At 43.9% G+C, this 25154-nt stretch overlaps 1 protein-coding gene across 4 annotated transcripts in view; it reads left to right on the plus strand.

Moving 5' to 3' along the window:
• Positions 1 to 25154, plus strand: part of NTNG1 (netrin G1) — a 157014-nt gene that overhangs the window by 61333 nt on the left and 70527 nt on the right. For all 4 annotated transcript variants that reach the window (XM_064455630.1, XM_064455627.1, XM_064455629.1 and 1 more), the window contains exon 3: positions 6148 to 6788. In XM_064455630.1, the coding sequence (XP_064311700.1) occupies positions 6148 to 6788 (641 nt within the window). The remainder of the gene's footprint in view (positions 1 to 6147; positions 6789 to 25154) is intronic.

The raw sequence follows: 25154 nt of genomic DNA on the forward strand, positions 1-25154 counted from the left end.
GGTACCGTTAATGCCAGAATGATCAAGTGGTCAAAATAACATCAGGGAGTTTGCCAAGTCAAAGATAGCCTCAGAAGCATAAAATCACAGGCTAGGAATAAGTAAGCTTTTCCCCTCAAAAGTGTGTAAAGGTATTTCAGAGGAAACAAAACTCCATTTGCCTCTTACAGTAAATTGAAAAGCATTTCCAAAAAGTAACTAAAGTAACTAAAAAGAGAGAATGTTCTGCTAGGAATTAAGTGTCTCTGCCAAATGCACCAAGGCATTTGGTGCTGCAAATATTACAATGTTTTCCTGTGATATATTTTCAGTTCATAGTGTTGGGGAGAGCATGACCTAATAATGTGAGAACTACTCTGAGTGCCAAGAATGCCTTCACCTGATCTACCAAAAGCCTTTGGAAGAAATAGTACCATATAATCAGGGATTACGGAGTTCATAATTCAAAAGCATTTTTCTCTAATTCTGCATCTCTGTGTAAATTTGCGAGAGGATCCCATACCTCATGGCGGCGTCATGAAGATTAATTAGCTACGTCTATGTTCCACAAGGCAAAGTGCCAGATCTTTAGAGGCTTAAATATCTTTATAAAGTCTGCATTTTTAAGCGCCTGCTTGCACCGAGTGCATTGCAGGAAAAGGGCCATAATCTGCAATGTACTTTCAAGCTTAGAAGTACACAAAGTTGTTAAGCATTATTATTTATTTTTGGCCAGTCAGTTCTTCCCTGGTTTAATCTTTTTAAGTCTCCTCAGAAGTTATTGATTTAAGCGTGCTTTTATTTTCTTTTTGCTGGTTTTGGAGACTATATTGTTCAGCCTGCAGCTCAGAGTTCAAAGTGCTTGTCTGGCCATCCAGATGCCTCTCACTCAGGAGCTCTGGGAAAGAGCATCAAATCTTCCACTGAGATTTTAGCACTTTTTCTTTCTTAACTTAAATCACTTCAACTTAAAATGCTGTCACTGCAGTGATGAAAAGCTATTGGTGGTAAAATGTTCTTGTCTACAGCCATCCCTGTCTTCATCACAACGATAATTCTGCAGACATTGACCGAGACGCTCTCAAACCAGCTAATGGATGTAGAGTGCGTTTGAGACCATCAATTACCGTGCGACAGATACTGTGCCTTGCCAGTCCTTCACCGCACTGACTGTTTGCCCTTAGTAGGACAATGCCCAGGAAGTAGTATCTCCTAATTAATATGATTAATATTATTAATTAATAATCTGGCTCTGTCGTGGTAAACAAGTAATTCCTGGTTAGAAACCACATGCAAAATGTAACCATTAGGGCAATTGCTGCTATTAGCGATTGCCGTCTAATCAGTCGTCTACAAGGTACAGCACAGTACCAAGTGAACTACGTGTAATGATCTCTTGGAAAGGAAAGCAGAAATACTCTATTATTTCCAAGAATATGACTTGAATGCAGTAATTTACTGCACAACCTCAGTCCAAATGCAGTCAGGCTGTATTTATTTCTCGTCCTGTGCGCCTGAGCTAACTAACTACCTTGAGGCACCGGTATAAAAATGGGTTGCTGTGACTCGCTTCTTGAAAATTTATTTTGCTCCTTCTTAAAATCTTGGCCTGCTTGACCTCAGCAGCCTTCACCAGTTTGAAAATGCAAGTTATAATCCTCTGCAGGGATTTAGCCAGGTGTCTATTACAGCAGGTAATCTGTGTTACAGCTTCCAATATTCACACTGCAGAAAGGTTAAGCCCCCCCGTCTTTGTTCCCGAGTAAAAAAGTCCATGAGGTGTTAGTGTGGACAGGAAGCAGATTGAAAGAAGCAACATCTTCAATCAAGCCCTAAGCCTGCGTGGATGCCACTGAGGAGCCGTCCTGATGAGAGGCAGGCGGCTTCGCCTGAGCGGCTGCACACAGGCTTTAACCCTCGAACAGCGGCTGCAGCATCGCTGCCGGCTCCCCTGCTGACATTCAAAGGTCACGCTACTGCTAGACCTCTGTTTTTAGCCAAAATCCTCACTCTCGGGTCACGGGACGTCTGCCGCCGAGTCGTTGCTGAAGGCGCGCTCGGTAAGACGCTCCTGCCCCGCGGGAGCAGGGCCAGCCCCAGGCGCCGTCCCAGGAGGGGCGCTTGCAGAGCACCCCGGGCGCCGCTGTCAAAGCGCGAGCTGGCCGGCACGAGTAGGCTAAAACAAATGAAATCCAGCTAATTGCAGGGAAACCCTACTGGGACCAGCCAGCCCTAGGCAGCCGCTTCTCCAGCCGGGGCCGAGCGTGACCGAACGGTGTGATACAGCCAGGCGCCCTCGCCGTGCCTGCCAAACGGGTGTCTCTTCCTGAAGCCAAAGCTTATAGGCTATGTCGGTAGTTTTGGTAATATTTTGAATTCCGTGAGTGGCCTAAAACAAAACAAATAGCAACTCAATTTGCCTGTCTGCAAGGAGCTATTTAATATCAATCTCCAGTTACGGTACAGGAAAGCAGCGGGTTTCTGTCAGATGGTTGTGGTGTTGGGAAAGCCTCACCTACCTTTTATACTAATTGGCAGTAAAGTGTTTGGAAGTATTTATTAATGTTTCATTATTTAGAAATCTCCTAATGGCTTAAACATCGTTTTGAAAAGTTATAAATATTTTCTACCTTGTCCAGCTGAAGAGCCGCTGCTTGGAAGGCTTAAATGAAGATCTATTTACGGCTGCCTGCTGGTCACAAAATTACTTACAGCTGCTAATGCCTCAGTCCTTTAGATGTCCCCAGCACAGAACGGGCTTAGTTTTCACAAATCCGGGAAAGTTTCTCTTTGTTGTATTCATTTTACTGAGATAGAGGTCTTAAAGAGGATTATCAGAGAGATCAAGACATTAAAATATGTAACTAATCCCGGTTAAATTAATTGTTTTCATAGTAACATGTATTAAGGGACGTTCACGTAGGGTAAGACCCCTTTACACTGTTTTGGTAATGTCAGTACGACTTCATATGCAAACTACATTTAAGATGAATTAGAAGCAGTTTAAAGCCAGGTTGCTTGTAGAGAAAATGGGAATCTGACTCCAAGCCTCTGAAGCAACAATCACGTTAAATATTTCAAAATTACATCAATGACTGCCATGTCAGTAGACAGAGGAGAACTTACCTGAACTCATCGTTTCTCCCTCCCTCCCTCCCTCCCTCCCTGTGTTAGAATTCAGGACATCTATTTTATCGGCTTATATCGGCTTAGATTTTTTTCTTCTCATTTCCTCTCTAGAATACTGAACTCCACACAGGTTATTTTGGTGTCATCAAATCATTTGCCTCTTAAAAGAGAATTGCGTGCTGTAAAATTAAAAGAATAATTCAGTTTATTGGGGAGGATATGCCTGAAGCTTGTTATTAGGATTCTCACGTGCAGTGATGCCCTTACCCCCAGGGTTTTAGCCGTCGGTTGTGCCACTGTCGTGACCGCTAGTAAGAGTTTCAGGTGCAGGCCAGCGCTGTCATTCTGGCCCATTTCTCATATACTCTGCCATCAATTGGAAGAACCTCATCTTTCCCCAAAAGCTTTGTGCCCACAGACATGAAGAATACTGTTCAGTAGCAAGCTAGGGCTTCAGGTGCCTTATTACTGCCAGCTTTCATGATCCCACTGCATTCACTTCAGCTTGTGTTTTGTTAAAGCCCTGACTCCCAGCATTCTGTGATTATATTGGCACCTCAGCTTTTGCTAAAAAGGAAAAAGTGAAAGAAAAAGGGAGCAAAAGAAAGCAACTCTTACATACAGAAAGAAACAATATGTCCCACACAATCTCAGTTACCCACTGGAGTCATAAAACACGCCTCCTCCCGCATCCAGAGGCTAGTGGATCAGAGCGGCTTTAGTTTATAACGTGAAGAATCATAACAGACTCGGTGGTTGCTTGTGGAGCAGGAAACCAAAGCCATCCCTCAGCAGTGCTTAATGCACCTGTCTGGCTGCCCAGCAGCATTTATTCGCTGGGTTTCGATCCCCATGACCTCCCAGTGAAGCTGCTTTTACCAAAGCGATGACAGAGCACACGCGTTACAGCTACGCAGGCAGCTCCGCGGGGACAGGCACAGAAGTGACCAGGTTTTTCTAGCAAACCTCAGAAGAGAGTGGTTCACGCAGCTCTGCACATTTTCTGCAAAACTAATATTTACATATAGTCAAAGGGTGTGGAACCTTACAGACGTCACGACGTGTATATTCCCCCTAGGGAAAAGAAAAGGCCTAAGTAAGTTAGCAAATCCTGGTGTTTGTGTCTGATACATTAAAAGGAGCTTAAATAATAACAAATTCGGTGTTTTCTTTATTCTGCTTGAAACTTATTTTTGATTTTCACTGTTTTATTCAAAAGGAAGGCATAGAAATAGCAACCATGAGCTTGAAATCAGAGCTGTAACAGGGACTTATTATAGACACGTTTTACAGAGTATTTTCAGTTACAGCGGCACGCTTTGGAACTGTCAGTGTAACAAGCAGTGCGCTGCTTCTCAAATAACCCTCTGTCTTGTCTTGTAGTTCTTTTCCTAACTTTGAGTCCCACTGAGTCGTCATCCATTTTAGCATTCAGCGGTATTAATGGGAAAGAGAGAGAGAAAGGAAATATCATTTCCCTGCCCAGGTAGGATGAAGCTGCCAGTGGAGAGGTCAGAGTGAGCACAGAAGTCCTTCTGCTCATGTTTCGTGGCAGTATGTCAAGGAGCAGAGCAGCGGCCAGGGTAGAAACTCCTGTTTGAAACCCGTTTCGCGCACTGGATGGCACTGAATCGCTTCATTGCCCTGAGGCTTTGAGATGGAGAGGCATAACTGCAACTGTAAGAAAAGGAAAGGTTGGTTATCATACCAGGGCTTGTTCTGTTCTCAGGGTAGGCGAGGGGAGCTCTGACTAACGACAATAACAGCTACACGTATGCCCCCGTCGAGCACCGCTAGGTATAGGCACGTGCGTCTTTTTCCCCAGCAGTGCTGACCATCAGTGAAAAGAGGCCCGGGTTCGTCCACAGCCCGTATGCGAGGTGGAGGGAAGGGTACAGAGCAGCGGCTGCTCTCTGGAACAAACACAGAATGAACAAGTAGCAAAATATTAATGTACTCTTGAAAGCTGAAATTAGATAGACGTGATTCAGTGCAGCCTACGGGGTCTGATATCTTGGGAACTGCTGCAAGATATCCCCGAGCTGCAGACAAAATAGCCTTTGTGAAGAAGCAGGAGCTTGTAGTGTGTAAGTTAATGCATCAAAAGGCCAGGAAGAGAATAATTCACTTTCACCTTGCTACAGAGGACAAGCAGCAGTAAAAGCTGTTCACTATTAGCAAGTTTTTTTGTTGCTGTTTTTAACTCAACCCCCGGTTCAGAGCTGCAGCCACCTCGGCAGCGTTCCAGCTGGAGCTGCTGACATCTCCCACCTAATCAAGCGCTGGATTATCTTGTCCTGATAAATTGGAGCCAATGCCTCATGAAAAGTCTTCCCTGAAGTACTCTGCTACCCTGTAATAAGATGGCAGACGTCTGAATCAAGCCCCAGAGCTGGCAGAGCACTGTTTTTCTAATGGCTTTTGGTGGCGAGTGTAAATGTTTTAAGGCAAGCGGTGCTAAGCTGGGAGCAGAGTTAAGCATGACAAATTTCACACCGGGGCAAGAGGAAACTTGAAGGTGTACTGGGTACTAGTTCATACCACGTACATATGGGCTGCACTGCTGACCTCAAACCACTTGCCCTAAAAATTACTTCTTTTGTGATAGGAGCTCTTGAGGAACATACTTGTTTTAAAAAGATATTATCTTTGGCTGCTGCATCTTTCTAGGAAGAGTCAGAGTTACTGAGCTGTTAAAGACTTGCTTACTGTTCTTGGTCTTTCGTGACTCGATCGCTGGTCCGAGTTGTTCAGGGTAAATAAACTCTTGTCTTTCTCTAAAACATACTAAGAAAAATGTTTATGTTACAGAAGCAGGGGTGCTGTGTATGTGTGTGTTTATACATTTACTTCCACAGGTAAAATAGCCAGGATAGATCTCGGTAAGATGAAGGTATTCCTTGCAAGCATTTGTGTTTTCTTTCTTGGTTTTGCTCCTGGAGAAAAAGCAGCAGTTCTCATGTGCGGGACAAGAAACATCTTTATGTGTCACAGTCACCTATACCGTGCCTCTTGTAACACTGCTTTGCTCTTTTCCAGGGGAATCCCTACATGTGCAATAATGAATGTGATGCAAGTACCCAAGAACTGGCTCATCCTCCAGAACTGATGTTCGATCTCGAAGGAAGACATCCCTCCACATTTTGGCAGTCCACGACTTGGAAGGATTATCCAAAGCCTCTTCATGTTAATATTACGCTCTCCTGGAACAAAACCATTGAGCTGACAGATAACATAGTTATCACTTTTGAGTCTGGCCGTCCAGACCAAATGATCCTGGAGAAATCGCTCGACTATGGGCGAACATGGCAGCCCTACCAATACTATGCCACGGACTGCTTAGATGCTTTCCACATGGACCCAAAATCAGTGAGGGATTTATCGCAGCACACAGTCCTAGAAATCATTTGCACAGAGGAATACTCTACTGGGTACATGACAAACAGTAAAATAATCCACTTTGAAATCAAAGATAGATTTGCTTTTTTTGCTGGACCTCGGCTTCATAACATGGCCTCTCTTTATGGCCAGCTTGACACAACCAAGAAGTTAAGAGATTTCTTTACCATCACGGATCTGAGGATAAGACTACTTAGGCCTGCAACCGGAGAAATATATGTAGATGAGCAACACCTGGCACGCTACTTTTATGCAATTTCAGACATAAGGGTATACGGAAGGTAAGAGAATATATACCTTTAGAAACAGGCACGTATGTTTGGTTTTAGAGGTTATTCAAAAACGTTTATGTCCCCAGACATGAAAACATTTTATCCCAGACGTGTTCACTGGAATTCTGGCTCAGCTGAAGTCTGTTTCTGGTCGTAGTAGAAGTTTCTGACTCAGCGGCACAAAGTCCCGGGTGTTTGCTATCACTAGCCTGGGATCTTAAGCCCTGTCTCACAAGCAGGATAATATTAACAGTTTCTTACGTTGGCTCAGGAATTCACCCTAGCATTAGCACACTTTCTGCTTTTATACAGTTGGAGCCTCATTTGATGGCAGTTAACTAAAAAGAGAGATTGTGTTTTATCATTTGACTTTTTGGGCCTTTAGTGTAAGCTGTGATTGATCGAGTAGCCCTTGCGCGGACCTCTCCCGCTAGGTCCGGCTATGAACTGCCTGTCAACAAGGAAGGCGGCAGAGATTAGAGTCCGTTCCTTGTACTTTAACTAGCTCTGAAGTGCAGGGAAGCTGAAGTAAAATGGAAAAAACCAGAGTCTTTTGGAGAGACTGATTTGAGTATAACAAAGATGATTACTCAGCTGGGTTCAGGGCAAATAGTCCCTCTGGGGCAAGCACTGGCTGGTATCAGGTACCGTAGCCCCAAAAATAACAACTGCGCAAGGGCATCCCTATCGGGAAGTTTTCTTCCCAGCTCAAACTAGCAATTGACTGATGACCTCAAGCAGGAGGGTGATACCTTTACATGTGTCTGGGATGCCAGTTTATTCAGAAGAAATAAACGGGACCTTCTCTATCAGCAATTCACTCACCTCTCTAATGCACCTTTTCCTTCTCCTCTGTTTCCTCTATAGAGGGTTCAAATCTTCATTTTAAAACCTTTTTTTTTTTTTTTAAGAGAAGAGAAGTATCAAAATGAACAGAAAAGCTGTCATGGAAGGCCAGGGCAGTTTTTTGCAGACAGAAGACTGAGGGAAAAATGCAGAGACAGTGATTATATAAAACAGTAGTGACATAGACTATAGTATTACTCCTGTAGTGAGTTTGCCATTTTCTACCTCTTTTATACAACCCTTTCATGTACGTAAGCATTTCCATATTGCAAAAATCGATACATAAAATCAAAATAGAATCAAATTACTGTGATGTAATCTATTGAAAAAATATTCCTCGAACTATATATAAAGGAAGAATTGATGCCACATGCAGATTTCAATGCATAAGCTCTTTTGCAGTGCCGATATATTTTTATATGTATGTGACATCAAAATACATTTCTTAGGACCACAGATTTAGCATGTAGGTACAGTCTTCTGTGTGCAGACCAAGTACGTATGTGTACGTACAGAATCACTAATTGAACATGTAAAAGTGTAAGATAGATGTTGCTGGTTTAAGCGTTCTTTTTGTAACTCATTAGTTACATGTTATTTTTCAGAAGGCTCTTGAGAGGGCTAAGTGGATCATGGACAGCTTAAGATACTGTTTGAAATAGTTTAGTAACGTTAGCCTCAGTACATAAAAAATGAGGCGTATATTCTATTAAATGTGTATCCTTTCTCCTTTGGGCTCCACATAGGTTAGCTCTACAGAGGGATCATATCAAAGCTCAGGATTTGAAGGTCCTTATGCTTGAGGAAAAGCTGCTCCCCATCTGAAAACCCATTTGGAGCTTAGTCTGACTTCAATTATACTATCAGTAATTTATCAAAGGAAGCATCTGAAGGATTAAAAAAGAGTGCAATGCATGCAAATTAGAAACAGAAACCTTCCGAACACATCTGGGGCACAGCAATCTTGTGGAAAATTATCTATAAAAATGAAGCGTGGCTGTACAGTGAACTTATCTGATGCTGATGCTTGTTGTCTAAATGCTGCAGTAATTGGACACATGCTTTAAAAGAAATATCTGATGTGTAATAGGATCTCGCTAGATTAGACTCATGTGAATTCTTATCACTCCTCTGCTAATGAGAAGAACAGCTCTTTAGGGATTTGGTGGCCTTTCCTTCAGTACCTAGTGAGCCCTCCTTGTTAAAGAATTTATGGGCTTGTTTACTACTAAGTAGCTGTGGGGCTGCGGTGCACAGCCCGCGATTGTTTAGTCACACCAAAGGTAACGTGCAGGGGGGCCACTGTCACCCGGCTTTGGGTGTTTCTGGTCTCCTACCAGAAACCTTACAGCATTATGGTCCTGTGGCCTGGCATGCCCCGAGCACGGGAACGCGATGGCGGGGAGCAGGGGTTACCAGGGATTTTGTGCTGCTGCTTCTGATTCCGCTGAGCTTTCCAGCCGGTGCAGTTAATTTAGGATGTTAACTGGAGATTGAGTTACATTTTTTTTTTTTTTTTTTTCTACGATGTTTTGTATTCTGGGCTTTGAGACATAGATATTCGTATACATTTAGTGAAGCTAGACTCGGCTGTTCAGTGAGGACGGATACAAAGGGATGTTTCCGAGGAGCCTGATGTGTGGTAGATGAGTGGTGCTAACAGACACATTTTAAAGCTAGTCCTTTTACTGGAAAAGGTAACCTGTAGGTTAAGTATAGTTAAAATCACCAAAGCTCACAATAGCATCTTTCTAAGGACAGCATAAAATGTAAATTGTTTCACACTGTATTTTAAGGATCAATGACAGTGAAAAGCATCTATCTTAAAGCTGCCATATTTAATATACAAGATGCTGGAGTGATTAGTACTTCACAACGAATTATAGATAGGAGATTTGCCCACTTAATGTAGGGTTTGTTTTGCCATTGCTTTGCATTTTGGTGTGAAGTAAGCCTGATGTATGTTGCATTAGAGATGAAAGCCTGTGTGCTCTGGATGAATGCCTTACCTCCTCTATTACCACCTGCTTATTCATGTTCAATTTACCACTTCCTCTGTGTATTTATTAAGATGATGAAAAAAAGGAAACGTGGCTGTTAGCAATTTCAGCAACTCCGTTGTGCTCACATTATTCAAGAAACGTAATAATCCACATGAACTAATTCTGACTTACTGATGGTCTGCTTCACTAAATCACGGTGATTTTTTCTAGTGAATAATGGCCGATGTAGTGTGCCAGTACCTTAATTAAAGAGAGCCTCTCTTAGTCTTGATCTCGTTTTAATTTACAGGGTAATACTACAATAATATCACTAATGGAAGGTACATTAAAGGGCATCAAGTAGCATTAACTGTATTAAATTATGGCACTTGTGTTAATTAACTGCTGAAGCAAGATGGTCCTAACGGCTAGAAAGGTCGACTGATGCATAAATAAAGTCTTCTGGGATGGGAAACTAAGAAAGAGCAGACATTTTTCCCCTTCTCTGGCCTTGCTGCAAAGAATCAGAGGGTGTCCTGTGTGGTAACCTCGGGAAGGTTTCTCTCTTCTCTCACTTCCCTGCACGCAGAGGTGGCCTCGACTGGCTGCGAGCTCTGCCTGTCTTCGACTCCACATGCAGGACAGTCCTGGCAGTAAGCTGTGAGGCGCAGCTCCCTTTTTAAACGTTTTTTTTTTGTAGGAGACGCCTGCTAAAACGCTGGTGGTAATTCCTTTGAAGTCAAGAAAAAGGTTCCTAGCAGATTTTGGATCAGGCTGCTAAAGGTTTAACTGCATTCATTCCAAAGTATTTTTGCTTTGACTGTTATACTGTCAGTGATGTGTACATTTATACACTGTAAATTAACTGTAATTCAGGATGCTAATAAAAAAACATTGCCCCGGTGGGTGACAGAATGACTAGCTGGCTAAAACAAAGAATCTTATTGCTTTTGGGTGATGAGGTTTTGATCTAAGAACCACCAGTTTCCTTCTGACACCAGAATATCCAGACTTTGTACAATGTTATTAAGCCCTTTGGAATTTATTTTTATACTCTTTCTCGCCTTGAAGCTTCTGTATTTAAGCCCCAGGGTTTTCTGACCTGTCTCAGCTACGGTTGCAGTTCCAACAGTAATAGAAACCTCTAACCTCTAACTCACAGTACACAAGTGAAAAGTATCCTCAGTTTTAACAGTTTCTTGCTCACACATTATCTCTTCGAAATTTAAATCCATCTCAGGGTCTGAATAAATTACTCTGCAGGAGAGCGTGCGTGCTGCTTAGGGGGCTGGAGCTTTTTTGTCTTCTTAGTCAGCCAGCCCCTCCTGCCAGCTGTGACCCTGAGGCGCTCGCTGTGGCTGCGCTGGGTCTGGGGGAGGTGGGTGCCCTTCCCTCAAAGAGCCCCCCGAGTCGGGGGTTGGCACTGCAGCCTTCGGCGGCTGGCCTCTCCGAGGAGGCTGGGTTGTGCCTCTGCCTTGTTCTACAGACCCGTTTGATGGCTGGATTAATTGGGTTAAACCTGTGTGTTACTCTGGCATACACTTGGCAGCGCTGTAATAAGATCCCTCCGTAATTTACCCAAAAGCAGAGCTTTGCCCTAGGGGAGTGGTAATAGATAGAAGTGCTTTAGTTTTATTTATAATAGAAAATGTTTTCATTAATGTTCCGCTCAGAACCAAACCATCAATATGAAGATGTGTAGGCTTCAAGCTTGCAAGGAGACAGCTGAATACCATTCTTGTGTCTAGTATTTATTTACCATACTTGAATACTCTTTGTTTTATGAGAACACTTGCATAAGCAGCTTGTTGTCCTTTGAGATTTTTCACTAGTATTTGGAGGGAATCTAGCAGTTTCTCCAGTTAAATTATGAACTCATTACAGAACAGGAAAGAAAAAGAAATATATGTCAATTTATCTTTAACTCCCAAGTGCAATGAGCTTTTTTAATATATGGACTCTAATATGTCACTAAGGAAAATAGTCCTTCATTTTCTGAAACAAATCTAGGATTATCAGGAACTGAAATAATTAGATGGTCACTGTGTTTATTCACACATGAGCAGCCTCCAATGGTTTATTCAGTACAGGTGTCCTGGCTGGCTTTTACGCCAGGCAACGTTCAGGTAAGACTGGTTTTCACCCCCCGTCCTGCTGGCACAAGTCCTGTCCGTCAGCTCAGAGCGGTCTCAGTGTTGTAGCACTGGAAGGGGAGCAGAGCATTAGGGCCTGGACGGCTGACGAGGTCTCTAATTCTGCTAAACACTCTTGAAACTAGTGGGTTTCAGTCACCAGGTTTCTTGCACCACCTTTGCTCATTAGCATTTGATCATCTTTTCTTGGCTCGTTTTGCAAGTTGTCAAGGATTTCATACTGATCTCCTCCAGCTGTCTTTCAAGGAAGCTCAGCAGCACACAGGATCAGGGTGTTTGAGGAGAGGCACCAAGCCTTTTTGTAGTATAACTCATTTTGCCATTGAACATTAAAGGAGTAGAGATGAAACTCCTGATGAAAGAAATGAGAATTTTTCTTTCTGTATTACTTTGTATGCTGAAAAGCTATCCAAAGAGCCTTTCCGAATAAATTCAGTGATTCCAATATCTTGCAGAAGCTCTCTTTCCTTTAAGCTTTTCCTTTCAAAGAAGTTCAATTTAATGCAAACACTGAAATAAGCTTAAGGATCTCCTGGCTCACATATACAAATGATTCCTGGCACAGGGATGTCCTTCAGGTTGAAGTTAAAGCTGGAGTGGTACGATGTATTACCATCTTAAAAGTTAAAAATTTCCAAATATTTCACAAGTAACAGGAACCACTGACTTGTAGGGGTTTTTCTAATTTAACATTCTGGTCCCTTCCACGGGTGCCAGCGTGGTGACCTTGCCTGCTGCTAGGTTTGTCCATCTCAGTACCTAATCACACGTGCTTAGGAGCTGATTTTTCCCAGATACTCTGCAGCATGTGGAGTGCCTCAGAAGGTAGAACCCAGAATATCCACGTGCTTTCTCTTGGCACAGATGATGTTCCTCTCTCTCTGTTAATCTTCTTTGTTAGTTGCAATAGAGCCATCGTTCAGCTGTGATTTAAGGAAGTATTTGAAATGAAGACAGTAAACTTTGCTGCCTTTCCTTTTATTTCCTTCTAGTACAGTGCCATAGTAAATGCTGTGTATTACTCCCTATACATTATGAGAAGTATTGAAACAAGAGACAGACCTGATACTAGCTTCAGATGCCATCCTGTAGATCAGGATTCATTTCAGTGAAGTTACCCTTACTAAACCAGTGTGGTTCAAATGCGTTCATGCAGGAGGAGTGAGAGAAAACAAGTGATGGAGAGGAAGGGAGGATGGAAGGAGAGAAGGAAGGAAAGGAGGGAGGACAGACTATGGAGGCCATCTCAGCTTCTGTTCAAAAGAAATGAGGAAAAACCCCGCACCTTTCAAGTCTCTTCATCCTCTCTCATGTTCATATAATAAGGCTGATGTAAAGCAGGACAGTTCTGCTAAGTGCAGCGATACAGTCGCGTGGAGATACCTATTCAGGAAACTGGGAAGCGAATTAGCAACGGCCAAGGTCAAACAATCCCATTACGTGGGGGTCTGTGAGAACCCTTCCTCTCTTTCACTCTTGAGTTTCGGGGATTAATGGGTCTCGGTAGCCCTAGGGCACAAAGGGGGCCGTCATGGCTCTTACCTGATCGCAGCAGGCTGCAGCGCAAATGGGTCGGCACCAGACATCCTCGGTGACGCACAGGTAAAACATCTCGTTAACTGGGCTGAACAACGGGGAAGTTTTCAACACTGCTGTTATTCTGTTTTCATAGAATCTAATCTTGTTGATGGAAAAGCAAGAAAAGCGCTACAGAAGGAACTGGCACCGCTGTGGATTTAGCAGGCAGTAATACGGTCAGGGAAAAGGAGATGAGGGAGTATGCTGCAGGTGGCATTCCCAAGAGAAATTCTGGCTGCTGAGGCATTCGGGAAGGCACAATGTTAGCCGCAGCCCTTCGCAGGCCAAGGGGCTGTGTCCTGGTTAGATTCGTGGGGCATGGTAGAAATGAAAGGAGGCTGAATGGCAAGAGGCATCCTAATGACCGTAGGAGGGAGCAGGGACTGGAGAACTTCTTCATATACTACCACTCCTGTATGAAACCACCTTTAATTTTTGCAGCACACCAAGTCCTTGGAGCCTTAGAGTCTGTGGACAGCATCTGGTTGCTTACACAACAGTTCATCCAGACTCCTAAGCAAGTAGCAATTAATAAAAAGGAATGATTGGTATGACTTTTATGCTGGAAGTGCTGCCATACTCTGGAGTAACATCGATGTACTTCACTGATGGTTATTGTGACACTTCTGGGGTGATGACCACTGCTTTAAAACAAGCCTGAAAACAACAAAAGAGGCTGATAGCCTAAACAGCCTCAGGAAGAGGCTGATAATCTGTAGCTTCATGCTGTGGGTTAGGGCTGATGAGGCCCTGGGACACACCGTGGATAACGCAATACCTGTGGTCCATACACATGCCCGCATCCCGGTGCTGGAGGGCAGTTCTCTAAAGTTATGCTGTTTCTCTGAACCCTTGAGTCTATCCTCTGACTTTGGTGTTTGTGCAAATGTCAGTAGGTGTCTGCCTCTTCCTTGTAAACTCCCTGGAAGACCTTGTGCTTGTCTTCATTTTCTCCCTTAAATCCGTTCCTATCTTTAGGGGAGCTGTGCGGGGTGTCTTTCCTCTGCCGTGCAGTATCCCTGCTCCCACCCTCCCTAGATGTGCGTTGCCCTGTAACATGAGCCAGTATCTGCTATGTTAAGCTTTATAAAAAGTGCTTTGAAATACACTTAAGAAGAATTGGTACAATGGGTTGTTAGAATCCGTCCTCCCGCACCATCACTCATAAAACAGGCATGTAAGGGGGGTACTGCTAGCACTGCTGATGGTAGCAATGCTGTCCCAATGACCGAGGGACATGGTGGTTCATGTTTAACTGCCTTCAGTGTTCCTGTTACGCTGCACATTAAACCTATTAACAACCAAAAAGATAAAATTTGGTTATAATAAGGATATATACATTGAGATATGTGTCTTCACAGTCAACTAATTAGTTGCCATCGACTGTTTTCACTTTGCTCGGTGACATGTGGTATATAAATCATTACAATATGTTAAATGCAAATGGTTGGTAATAGGGTAACCATCTGCTCACTGTTGGAAAGTTAGCAGAGGACTATAGTAAGCTGTACTTCTAATAACGATGCTAAACTCAAATCCCTGAAATACCAAATATCTAAAACCAGCTGCCTCCACTAATGCCAACATTACTAATACATCTCTTACCCTTTTCATTTTCAGAAGTAAACCACATATTGTAAGAGGTAATTTTGTTCTTCCGCGTGAACTTGACTCCAAGGCTAGAGTCTGTAACAGCAATGTGAACCACCATATCTCAGAGCCCGATCTTTTTCTTACGGTGTGTTGAGAGCTTTTGAACAGCCAATAAATAATCAGGCTGTCCACTCTTCTCAGGACATCTTTTCATCCACAAATATAATTAAACTCTCTTCCTCCCCTAACCGCCTCTGCCAGGCCCTTTTCCAGGGATGACATTATTTTGTAGGTGACAGATAGTCGGCACATTGCTGTCTGGTAAGGTATTACCCTAGAGACCATCAAGGGGTGCCTTTGGTCTAATAACCTACCATGCCCGATGAGCATTAAAGATCACCACTGCAAAGAGGGATCAATTATTTCGCCACGGACATATATTATCAGGGGCTGTCACGTACCTTCGTAATGAGCATTTCTGGATACCCAAGTGACAAAGTAATGCATTGGAAAATTAGTGGTGGGACAAGAGTGAAGGACGGCCTGCCAAAGCAGAGGCTGTGCCTTCCAGCTAGAGCAGCTCCTTCTCTCCTTGCCCATTCAGTCATCTGCTGGTCAGGGTCACTCTCATAGCGCTGACGTGCTGGCTCCCCCATCAGTAACATATTGCGTTATCGCCTACCAGAGAGATTAATATGTTCCTGTACTGTATTCCCAAGACGTGGCTCTCAGCATTAAAGAAGCTGAGGAATTAATTCATCTCCCACTGTCTGAGTGGAAAAGGAGTTTGCGATTTCATCAAAGTCAGATGCTAGTGCTGCCGTGGCTTTCGTAAGCCACGTTGGGAGGGAGGGGTTGGTGTTCATCTGCAGGGTTGCATCTGGCATGGTGGTGTCTGATTTAAGACTGTGCTTCCAGGGAAGCACCTGCAGGGGAAGAGGCTGCAGGAGAGCTCATTAGCCTGGCGGTTTCTCAGCCCCGGGATGAATTACAGAATAAGATGCTTGCTCTACAGGGCCTCAGAAACCTGCAGCTTTGTGTAGGTGTGCTGTCCTGCAAAGCTTTCCAAGTTTAAAAAAACGTTACAGGGAGACGTTTTTGAGCTAACACATCTGCCTTTGTTGCCTTGCAAGAAGAGGAGCGCTGGCTGAAGGCTGCACACGTCTGGTGACTCCATTTTGATTCACAGTGAGCGCTTGCCTGTCTCAAAATGGGGTGGCTGCACTTTAAAGTTATCTGGAGCATTTATAGACAGAGCCGGTGTGATGAGCAGCACTTTATAATACCTCAAAGGCATGGTGCCAGAGCTGGGAATTTGATAAGCCGGGGTCCTGAATTGGATTCCAGCAATGGTCACAGGTTTTAGGAAGCTCTCATTTGAAATTGCAAGCAGGGATAAAACAGGATTCTTTCTCTTTAATTGCATTAGTTTTATTGAACTGCAGCATTGCTTCAGTTCCCAGAACACTTTATATATATTTTAATGCAAGCTACCAGAGACAGAATGGTTGCAGGACTGTTTATTGTTTCTGACTTTTATAGTTGGTAAAGCTGATTTTACTCATTTTCCCATTTAACTCTCTCGTGCATTAAAAGTCTTCAGACTTTGGGATGGTGTTTACTGACATCATCATAAACACAGTAATTTTAACTTCTTTGATTTGGTAATGCTTCTGTAGTGCTTTTGTTTAGGCCTGGTCAAAAACTCCAGGTCAGGCCACGTGAATGTGAACCGAAGCCCAGGAACCTCTGGTAGCCTTTCATGCAGAGGGAACATGAAATTCATTCCTTGGTAGCTGATCCTTTAGGTTTATTTGATGTATGCTGCTATCATTCACTGCGACACAACTGTCCCAGTCGTCGGATGCTTCCCGTCTGTTGTTTGGGGGGAGAGGGAGGGTCATTTGAGAGGTTTGGGGTTTTTTTTTAACCTTACATACCTTGGCTATATTTTTATAGCCTCATCACGTTTTAATTAGCTCCAGATCTTCTCATTGTGTCGAACCGTGGGCCACTTCTTCCCTTACGCAGAGCTAGGGGGTGTTAATTTTGCCATGTAAGCACAACTAGGAATTGACTTGAACAAAAAAAAAACCCCAAATTTCAAAAAATCACCATTCCTGCCCTCCAGTTAGAGCAGAGCAGGTCCCACGACCTTCGGCAGCACGGGGGAGCGGCTCCCGCGGGAGCAGGGTGCAGTGGTGGCAGCTGGGGCAGGGGACGGAGCTGCAGCGTGAGAAGGCGCCTGTTTTGTCCCTGCTTTGTGAGGTCCTCCCCCACCCTGCATACCTCCGTGCCCTGCGTACCGCTTCTCTTTTTGGTGATTGCCACCCCTTCAGTGGTATCGCACGGGGAGTCGCTCCCGTGTGGCTCGAAGAGGGAAAGGAAACCCTCACCAGGAACATCTCCATTTGCTATGAAAAAGTAAACCTATTAATACTTTGTCAATGCAGAAAATTGCTTATCGTTTAACAAGCTTCACTGAAGATCCTGTGCTGGTGGAACCATGCCTCCCTTCCTTTGAATGCCCCTGAAATAATTCCTCCAGCAGGACAGCAGAACAGCAAGGAGCCAGTTACATTTTTAATCACTTGCGTCCCATAGGAACTGCAGTCTGCCAGCAAGGGCAGCTCCTTCCCCTCTGCAGCGCAGGAGAAGAACTGAAAGATGGCAAGCTGTGGTTCCAAAATGGTGTGTACAGTTATTAATGAGCTAAAGATCAAACAATCTGTGTCATTAGCTGCTAATATTCTGCTACTGAGAATGTTTAACCCAATCCACAAGCTAGATCTGGGGGGAAAAAATTGGAAAAAAAAAAAAAGGGGGGGGGGCTTTATTCCACTTTTCCGTTTGCCTTTTTTCCTGAGTGGAGAAACAGTTGGATGAAAGGAGTAGGGAAAAGTAAAATAACATTTAATTTCTCCTCTACTGCACACATCTCAAAAGAAAGTTTCAGCAGCGTAGAATCCTTGCGCACCCAGACCAGCGTGCATCACTTTACCTTCTCACCAGGTAGGCCAGTTAGTCACGGCAGCAGTAACCCCCCAGTGGTGATGCTTTCCAAGACTCGTCCTTTGAGGTGGCTGAATGACAGCACCGGCCTCAGTTCTGACACGTACAGATGTCTCACGGCTTAGACTTGATGTCTTAAAGTATAGATCTGAATGTTTGTTTTTCACACTGCACTGAGAGATCAGATTCTGAGGTCTCACTTCATTCCAATGGCTACTTCTGGAGACTAATGCAGATTTTGGATTTTGTGGTCTATACGTTGGATGGTTCATCTGTTAATGCTTCATAAAATATACATGCTTTAAATAGGAGAGATGCAGGAGAGTGATACCACCACACTGACAAAGGGTTACGTGTCTTGACTCCAAAAGCAGGTGCAGTGTATACTTTTATTGTAGTTTATTGGTTTCCTCACCATACAGTCGAGCCTGGGTTTTGACTAACAATTGCACGGTTAGTGTGCGGCTGCCATTCAGCCTGTCTGTGAGTTGTGGGGAGCAGATACGTGCATGTGCTCTGGCTAAAGGCTTCATACACGAAGCATCACGTTACATTTTTAGAGGCATTTGGCACTTAAAATGCAACCACCTAAAGGTGGTTTAGTGCTGGCTATTGGAAAAAAATAGGGGATTTTGTAAATTTTGACTGTGTTTTATTATACCAGGACTTTTGAAAAATCCCTTGCACATATTAGGACCCCAAAAAAACCCAGCTTACTCCAGGAGAAAAGGTTCTGCACTTTAAAATGGGCTGAGGGCATGCTGTAACAAGAGAGAGGCCTTTCAGAGTGTTGCACAAATATTGCTGCAATGCAAACACAATTGATGGAACATAAAGTCCAGTCTCCATGCCCGGTACGCGGGAGGTTCCCCCTAATTCCACATAAAATGTGTGCTTTTTTATATCCTCATAAGCTTAGCACATTTTAAAAGAAACCAGGTTTTAAAATTCGGCTGCTGTGAGTACATTAGGCAGCTAGGAAAGGGAAGGAGCTGCCGTGAGGCACGGGTGAGAGTTCGTCCGAAGAGACTGGTGGGAGGCAGCCCAGGGCGCTTGTCCTGCCTCGCAGCCGCGGGTGCCGATACCGCCGCGAGGGGGGCGGCTCTTCCGTCACGGCTGTTATCGGAGGTCGCGGTCCGCAGGGCATGCTTCCCAACAGAAGCCTGTTACAGACTAAGACTTTTTCTCCTTTTTTTACCAAATTCTTTATCTTCAGAAGTAGGTCAGCATCTGAAAACCCAGAGATTATCATGAAGGGGTAAAACTGAGACAACACAGGAATGATTTGCGCAGGAAAAAAAACGGAATAAAAATGTTGTATTCTGAAAGCTACATTCAACTTGTGTGACAAGAAGCAGGGACAGGTGCCAGAAGCTTGCTCCCTTTGTGATACGATTATATGGCCCCTAAGTCGTTGGGTTCAGTGAATTTGCTGTGTATCATGATAAACCTGTATATAGCAGAAAATCCACAAAGTCCTGCCCGTTTCCTCTCGTGAGGTTTTCCGCCCAACGTGAAAGCAGAGAGCAGCTTTAACAAGATCTGGGGGCACTTCTGACTCCGGTGTAATGCTCCCCTCCTGGCTTGCGTCCGTCAACAAGAGGAGGTGCTGAGCAGGCGTAAGAACAGATGAGGAAGGATGATGAGCGGCAGTGGTGGAGACAGGAGGTCGCGACTGCTGTGGGCACCGTCCTAAATCCCAGTGGAGCTCTCTCCTTCCTTCTCCTCTGCAACTTCCTCAGTGTCTGAGAGAGAGAGCACAGCACCAAAACATATCAGAAACAAACACTAATTCCTTCATCCCCAGAAGTACTGCATACAAAAATATTTCCTAATAAAGTGGCCATTATTCTTCTTGGGGTTTTATTTGCATAATTCAGGAGGTTTCTGATAATTATGCCCATGTTCATTAAGGATAAAGCTCTGTGTCATGCAAGATTTCTTGTTAGGATCCTCTCAGGGCACCTTGTTTCTTCCTACCCGTCAGGTCTTCGGAACAAATCCCTCTTCTTCTTTTCAACGGATGGCAACTCTCTGTCAGCGTGCAGACAAAAAACATTCATTTTGAACAGCAGTCTCCTGAAGTCCATGCCCTGAAGAACGCTTTAACGCAAGGAAGCTGTTGCTCACCATCTGGCTGTCTAAGCCCCAAACAGGACCCTGGCCAGTCTTGCTAGACCTATTCCTTGTAATAAGCTGCTCCTTGAGAAATGGATGCTGCTAGACACCCCTGGATTAATGACTTTTTTTTTTCAAATCTAAGTTCTTTACCTGCATCTATTAGTTCTCTGGTATTGTTCTTAGAGCTATGTATTGTATTTATTTTTTATATATATGTGTGCGGCCATTTTACTTCCAGATTAGCTCAAACATTCTTTGAGAACAGAAACAGCCTGTACATTTTCCACTGGGGTGTGAGCCTGAGGATGCCTGCTTGACATTTCAGGGAAAACTGGGAAGTTTGTATAGGATTTTAAAAGCTATGTTATGCAAGATGGAATTACAAAGGTTTGTTCTTCAGTATAAACATATACTGATTGGTTTTGTCAGCAGTATTTCACAATTTGCTTTCCCCTATGACAGTCTTACATTATTCATAACCTGCAATCTACTCCTTACATTTTCAATTATAAGAGTTTCCTGGTGGGGGTCGCAGAATACGAAGGGAGGTATTGATTTGAAACATTTGAAATATAAATGAAGTTGTTTAGTTCTTCTGGTACATGGAATATTATAGTCGCTGGATCAAATTCGACCTCCCAGCATGTCTGTTTTCATAGACAACAAAAAATGTGTTCCAGACCCCTCAGTGGACGGTGCAGCTCAGCTCTAGCCTCTCTATGAACATTCTTTGATTTGCCCAGTATTTGTTAAAAACAAACATCAATAATAAATGCTTCAGTGTGCTCGGAGGCCAGAAGCAATCGCTATTTTATTCTAGTCTGACTTTAGGTTAGAATCTTAAGACTTTGCTTTGAAACTACCGGTCCGTTGTCACTTAAACTTATGGAATAATATCAAAGTGGTATCGTCAACCCCATTTCACAAAGACCTACCCGAAGACTCTTGTCCCCCGTCACCTGATTTTGGGGCTAGGGCAAGTATTAAACCCGGTGGGAGACCCTTTTTGGCACGGGGGGAACCAGTCGGCGTTGGGGGTACCGCAGCGGGCAGGGGTATGTACACGCCGCGCGTGCCTCCTGCTCGCTGCTCCTCGGCCTGCGCCGGGGCCGAGTCTCCTCTCCCTTTCCCCATCTGAGGCCTACGAGCTCCTGGCCGGCGGCACCTGACAAGCCGATAGCCTGGCCTAGCTCTGACCTCTGGGAAGGCCGGGCCACCCGTTAGGAGTCATACCCACAGACCATCGATCAGTTTACTACATTCAGATTTTCCTTTGGTAAAAAGCCAGTAAATTTGACCCATGATATCATCCATCTCAAACTTTCTAATACTAAACAGCATTTGTAATATTCCCATCTTTGTACGATTCCACTGACTTTAGTAAAACATCATAAAATGTTTGCAGAACCTAGCCGATTTAGTGGCTTCAAGATAACAATAAATAGTGTCTATAATTAAACAGTAATCATATGGTGTTTTAGAAAAAGAAAACAAGCTTTCTCTACACAAAGTCAGCAACAGAAATACAGTAGGTGAAAGAACAACTGTTTTCCCAAATTAAAAAGAAAAGATCCAGTTAGAACTTCATCTCCTGAACCGTTTAAAATTAGTCTCAGCAAATAATTTCATTGTGCGGTGGTGTTATACCAACGGGGCTAGAGATGAGATGACTCAATAGTTCTTTTTCAGTGTCTAAGTTAGCTATAGGATGCTAAGTTGCTTTTGGCATACTTCAAGCACTGTGCGCAGACACAAACCGCTCACTTTTCATCTGGTTTCTTCAGCAGGAGAAAGGATTACTATTTTTGAAGTATAAATTATTCGCAGAAGAAACCGCTCAGGGATGGCTGAAAGTATCTTCAGAATTTGACCCACATTAACAAATACTTTTGACAAACTTTTTTGAAAACTCAAGGCACGATTTTTCCTTCAGAAATATTTTTGTTCAAAAATTATTAAAAATAATCTCTAGAAAAAGATTTAAAACCTGAAAACAAAACTACACATTTTCATTTGACATGAATTATTTTTGCCCCCCAGTTTTTTTTTCACTTCAGTCAGTGAACTGAAAAATCAATTATTCACACAGGTCTACTGGCAAATAATTCTTATCATAATAATTCCAGAGGGAAATATTCTGTGACAAGGAGCTTATATGTTACGGAATTTAGAAGTTAAAAAAATTGAGGGTGGCATGATAAACAATGAGAAGTGTTCTGTTCAGTTTTCTCACTTTTCTCTTTCAAATTATGACCTCCAATTGAGATGAAAAGCTGAAAGAGAAAAAGGAAAAGAGAAACAAACAAACAAAAAATTTTATTTTAAAGTGGATTTGGAGTATCAGTTTTGCTGATAAGAAGGAGCCAAATCCCAATTATTTTAGATGGAGCCACGAGGCCTAAAGCATTTTGAAAATCAACCCTAATGAAACGCAAAAAGCACCAGCACAAAACTACTTTTGAACTATTTGGTCAGGTTCGCGTTCTCTGAACTGTTCGTTATGCACCCTCTGATAGTTCGTTCACTCCAGAAGAGACTACAGCTGCCTCATGCCTTATAATTATCCCTAAAGTTCAAGTTCAGCAACCTGATTTTTCGGGAAGGGATCCATTGCCCTGCCCTTGCAAGAAGCGCGTTCTTCTCCCTAGGCTTGCTGAGAAGCATCAGTTCTGGTAACGATGGCAGCGCTGCCGGGGGAGGGAGGTTATCCAAAGGGTTTAAGAACCCAGAGAACACCTCGGAGTACTGCCAGCGATAACCAGCAGAACACTGCCGGCAGAGCGCAGGGCACGGTTTGCCCGTGCAAAAAGGTGCCCTTCGGAGTGGTTCCAGCGATGAGCCTTGGGCAGCGGCTTCTGCGCAGGCCAGCAGCACGGCATAAGCCTGAAGGAGGCATATTAAGCTAGTTCTCAGAATCAAGTGTTAGTTTGGGGCTAGGCTGTGTGTTCACAATTCAAAAGTATTTTACATGTTTGTCATTTAAAGACACCTACCAAGAGGACAGTCAGCTAAATCATATGCCAAAAGTTTTTCGTGCCTGGATTCTCAGGATTCTCAAAAGAGAACCTGAATTACGTTTCTGCTACGCCCTCACTTATCCTGGTGGTTTTCTGAATGTCCGGTGAGTGCCTAGACATCTCATGGCGATACTGAAAATTAAAGTGGGTTTTTATCGGTAGTTCTTTACCTTTCCCACACACATCTGCAAAACAGGACAGATAAAGGAAATGTGATTTTGAAGTACATGTCTTTTTAAAGCACTTAAGTCCCAGGCTTTTCAGGGACTGTTAGGCTGTGTGTAACTATATTTATTAACAGAACTTAACTGGAATGAGAAACCAGCCCTTGTTCTTTTTGTGTGCTTTATTGCTGGTTGTGTCTATTGGGACTACACCTGGAGCAAAAGGTGGCCAAAACATGTAGAAAAAAACCCAAGGATATGTTCAGTATTCCTTTTCTCTTTGGAGCAGAGCCTGACTTCTTCCTGGCAGATCTCAGAGAGATCAGCTGCCTGAAGCTTCCTGCCATCTCCTAGCGCTTGCTCCGACCCTGCTTCCCTGGCGCGTCCCGCGCGGCTCCAGCCGCTGCAGGAGCCTCCCCGGCCAGGGGTTTCACAGGCGGCACCGGGAGCTGGCTTGGACCAGCCGCTCTGGCGGGGTTAGACAACCTCCGTAAATGAGTCCGCTTTGCTTTTCGCTTTTCTCTGAATTATGACTCATTTTCTTCTTGGAAACAAATCTCCCTGGCCTCTCGCGTTTGTTTGGAAGGGAGGTGGAAGACTCCTCAGGGCTTTGTTTGATGCGCAAAATCCTCTCTACAGACATGAATTTAACGAAGAGGGCTTAACAGCAGAGCTGGTCACAGCAGATGCCTATCAGAATGAGCAGGGGAGATGGTTCCTCACTGAATCCTGATAGCAGGACCAGCAGAAGGGCCTTTCCTGTCACCGTCTGCAGCAGGAACAGGACCGAGCTATTCGTTCTGTTGCAGCTTTCAGAGGTGCCTCACTTTTTCAAGTGAAACTTGCTGTCCAAGAGTAGGCGTACGTGGGGTGGGCTGCCCTGCACCTCTTGTGTGCCTACGCACCGGGCTCCTGCCCAAGGGCTGCTGCAGCGCGGCGGGGCCAGTCCTGCCTGGGTGCAAAGGGACGCGCAGCGAGGGCGGCAGCCTGCTCCTGCGCAGGGTTAGGGCTTGCATCAGCTGCAGCCCATTGCAGCCCGTGCCCCGCTCTTCCGTGTATGCCATCCCTGCAGCAGAAACGACCAGGGGCACGGTTGAGCCTTTAGATGAGTCCATAGGAGGTCTCTTAAACAGAAATGCTCTGAAATCTTTTCAAAAGAGCAGCAGATGTAGTGCTTCACAGAACTGGTCTCCCCAGTGTCGAATTCTGCACGTCCCACGGATATTTTTATGCTGCTTTTCTCTATTATAGTCCTCAAAAAGTTACTGGAATCAGTATGAATTTAACCTTTCTTGTTTCTCACGTGGCAGAAACATTGCTCCCTTGACAATGGTTCATGAAAATACTTTCTTCCCTACCGTGACACAATAGGAGCTACATCCTGAGCCTTTCTCTAAGTTTAAAGATACTTCTGCTTCGGCCAGGTCTGTCCAACGTTAATCATGGACACAAATTTGTAACAGCTCACTTGGGCTATCGTAAAATACAAGAATAATTTTTTTTTTTCCCATTGCAGAGAGTTAAGTAACATTTTTGAATTGTAATCATGTCCACTTGGATGGTAGTTTAATGGCCACAATTTTAGACCTCCCACACAACAAATTGTTTCTTTTCAGTGTTGTGCTGGGAAAAAGAATTCAGGGTACCAGCTGGCAGCTGATACTGTGAAATACTACTTACAAGTAAAGACAGGAAGTTTGATGCAATCACTAGCATCTTGGAGCAGCTTTCCTGGGATTGCTGCTGAGCAGATGCAAGACTGGTATTAATTAAATTAAACCCAGAAAAATCGGTCTCTCAATAAACTTAAAAGTGGTGATGTACGTTAACACAATGCCAGGAATTTCAAATCTAACGTTCAGGTTTGTATGGGAGAAAAGAGAAGAAACAGTGACTCCTAAAGACTTTT

The sequence above is a fragment of the Phalacrocorax carbo genome, chromosome 6, assembly GCF_963921805.1.
Source record: "Phalacrocorax carbo chromosome 6, bPhaCar2.1, whole genome shotgun sequence".
In the NCBI taxonomy this organism is placed as follows: domain Eukaryota; kingdom Metazoa; phylum Chordata; class Aves; order Suliformes; family Phalacrocoracidae; genus Phalacrocorax; species Phalacrocorax carbo.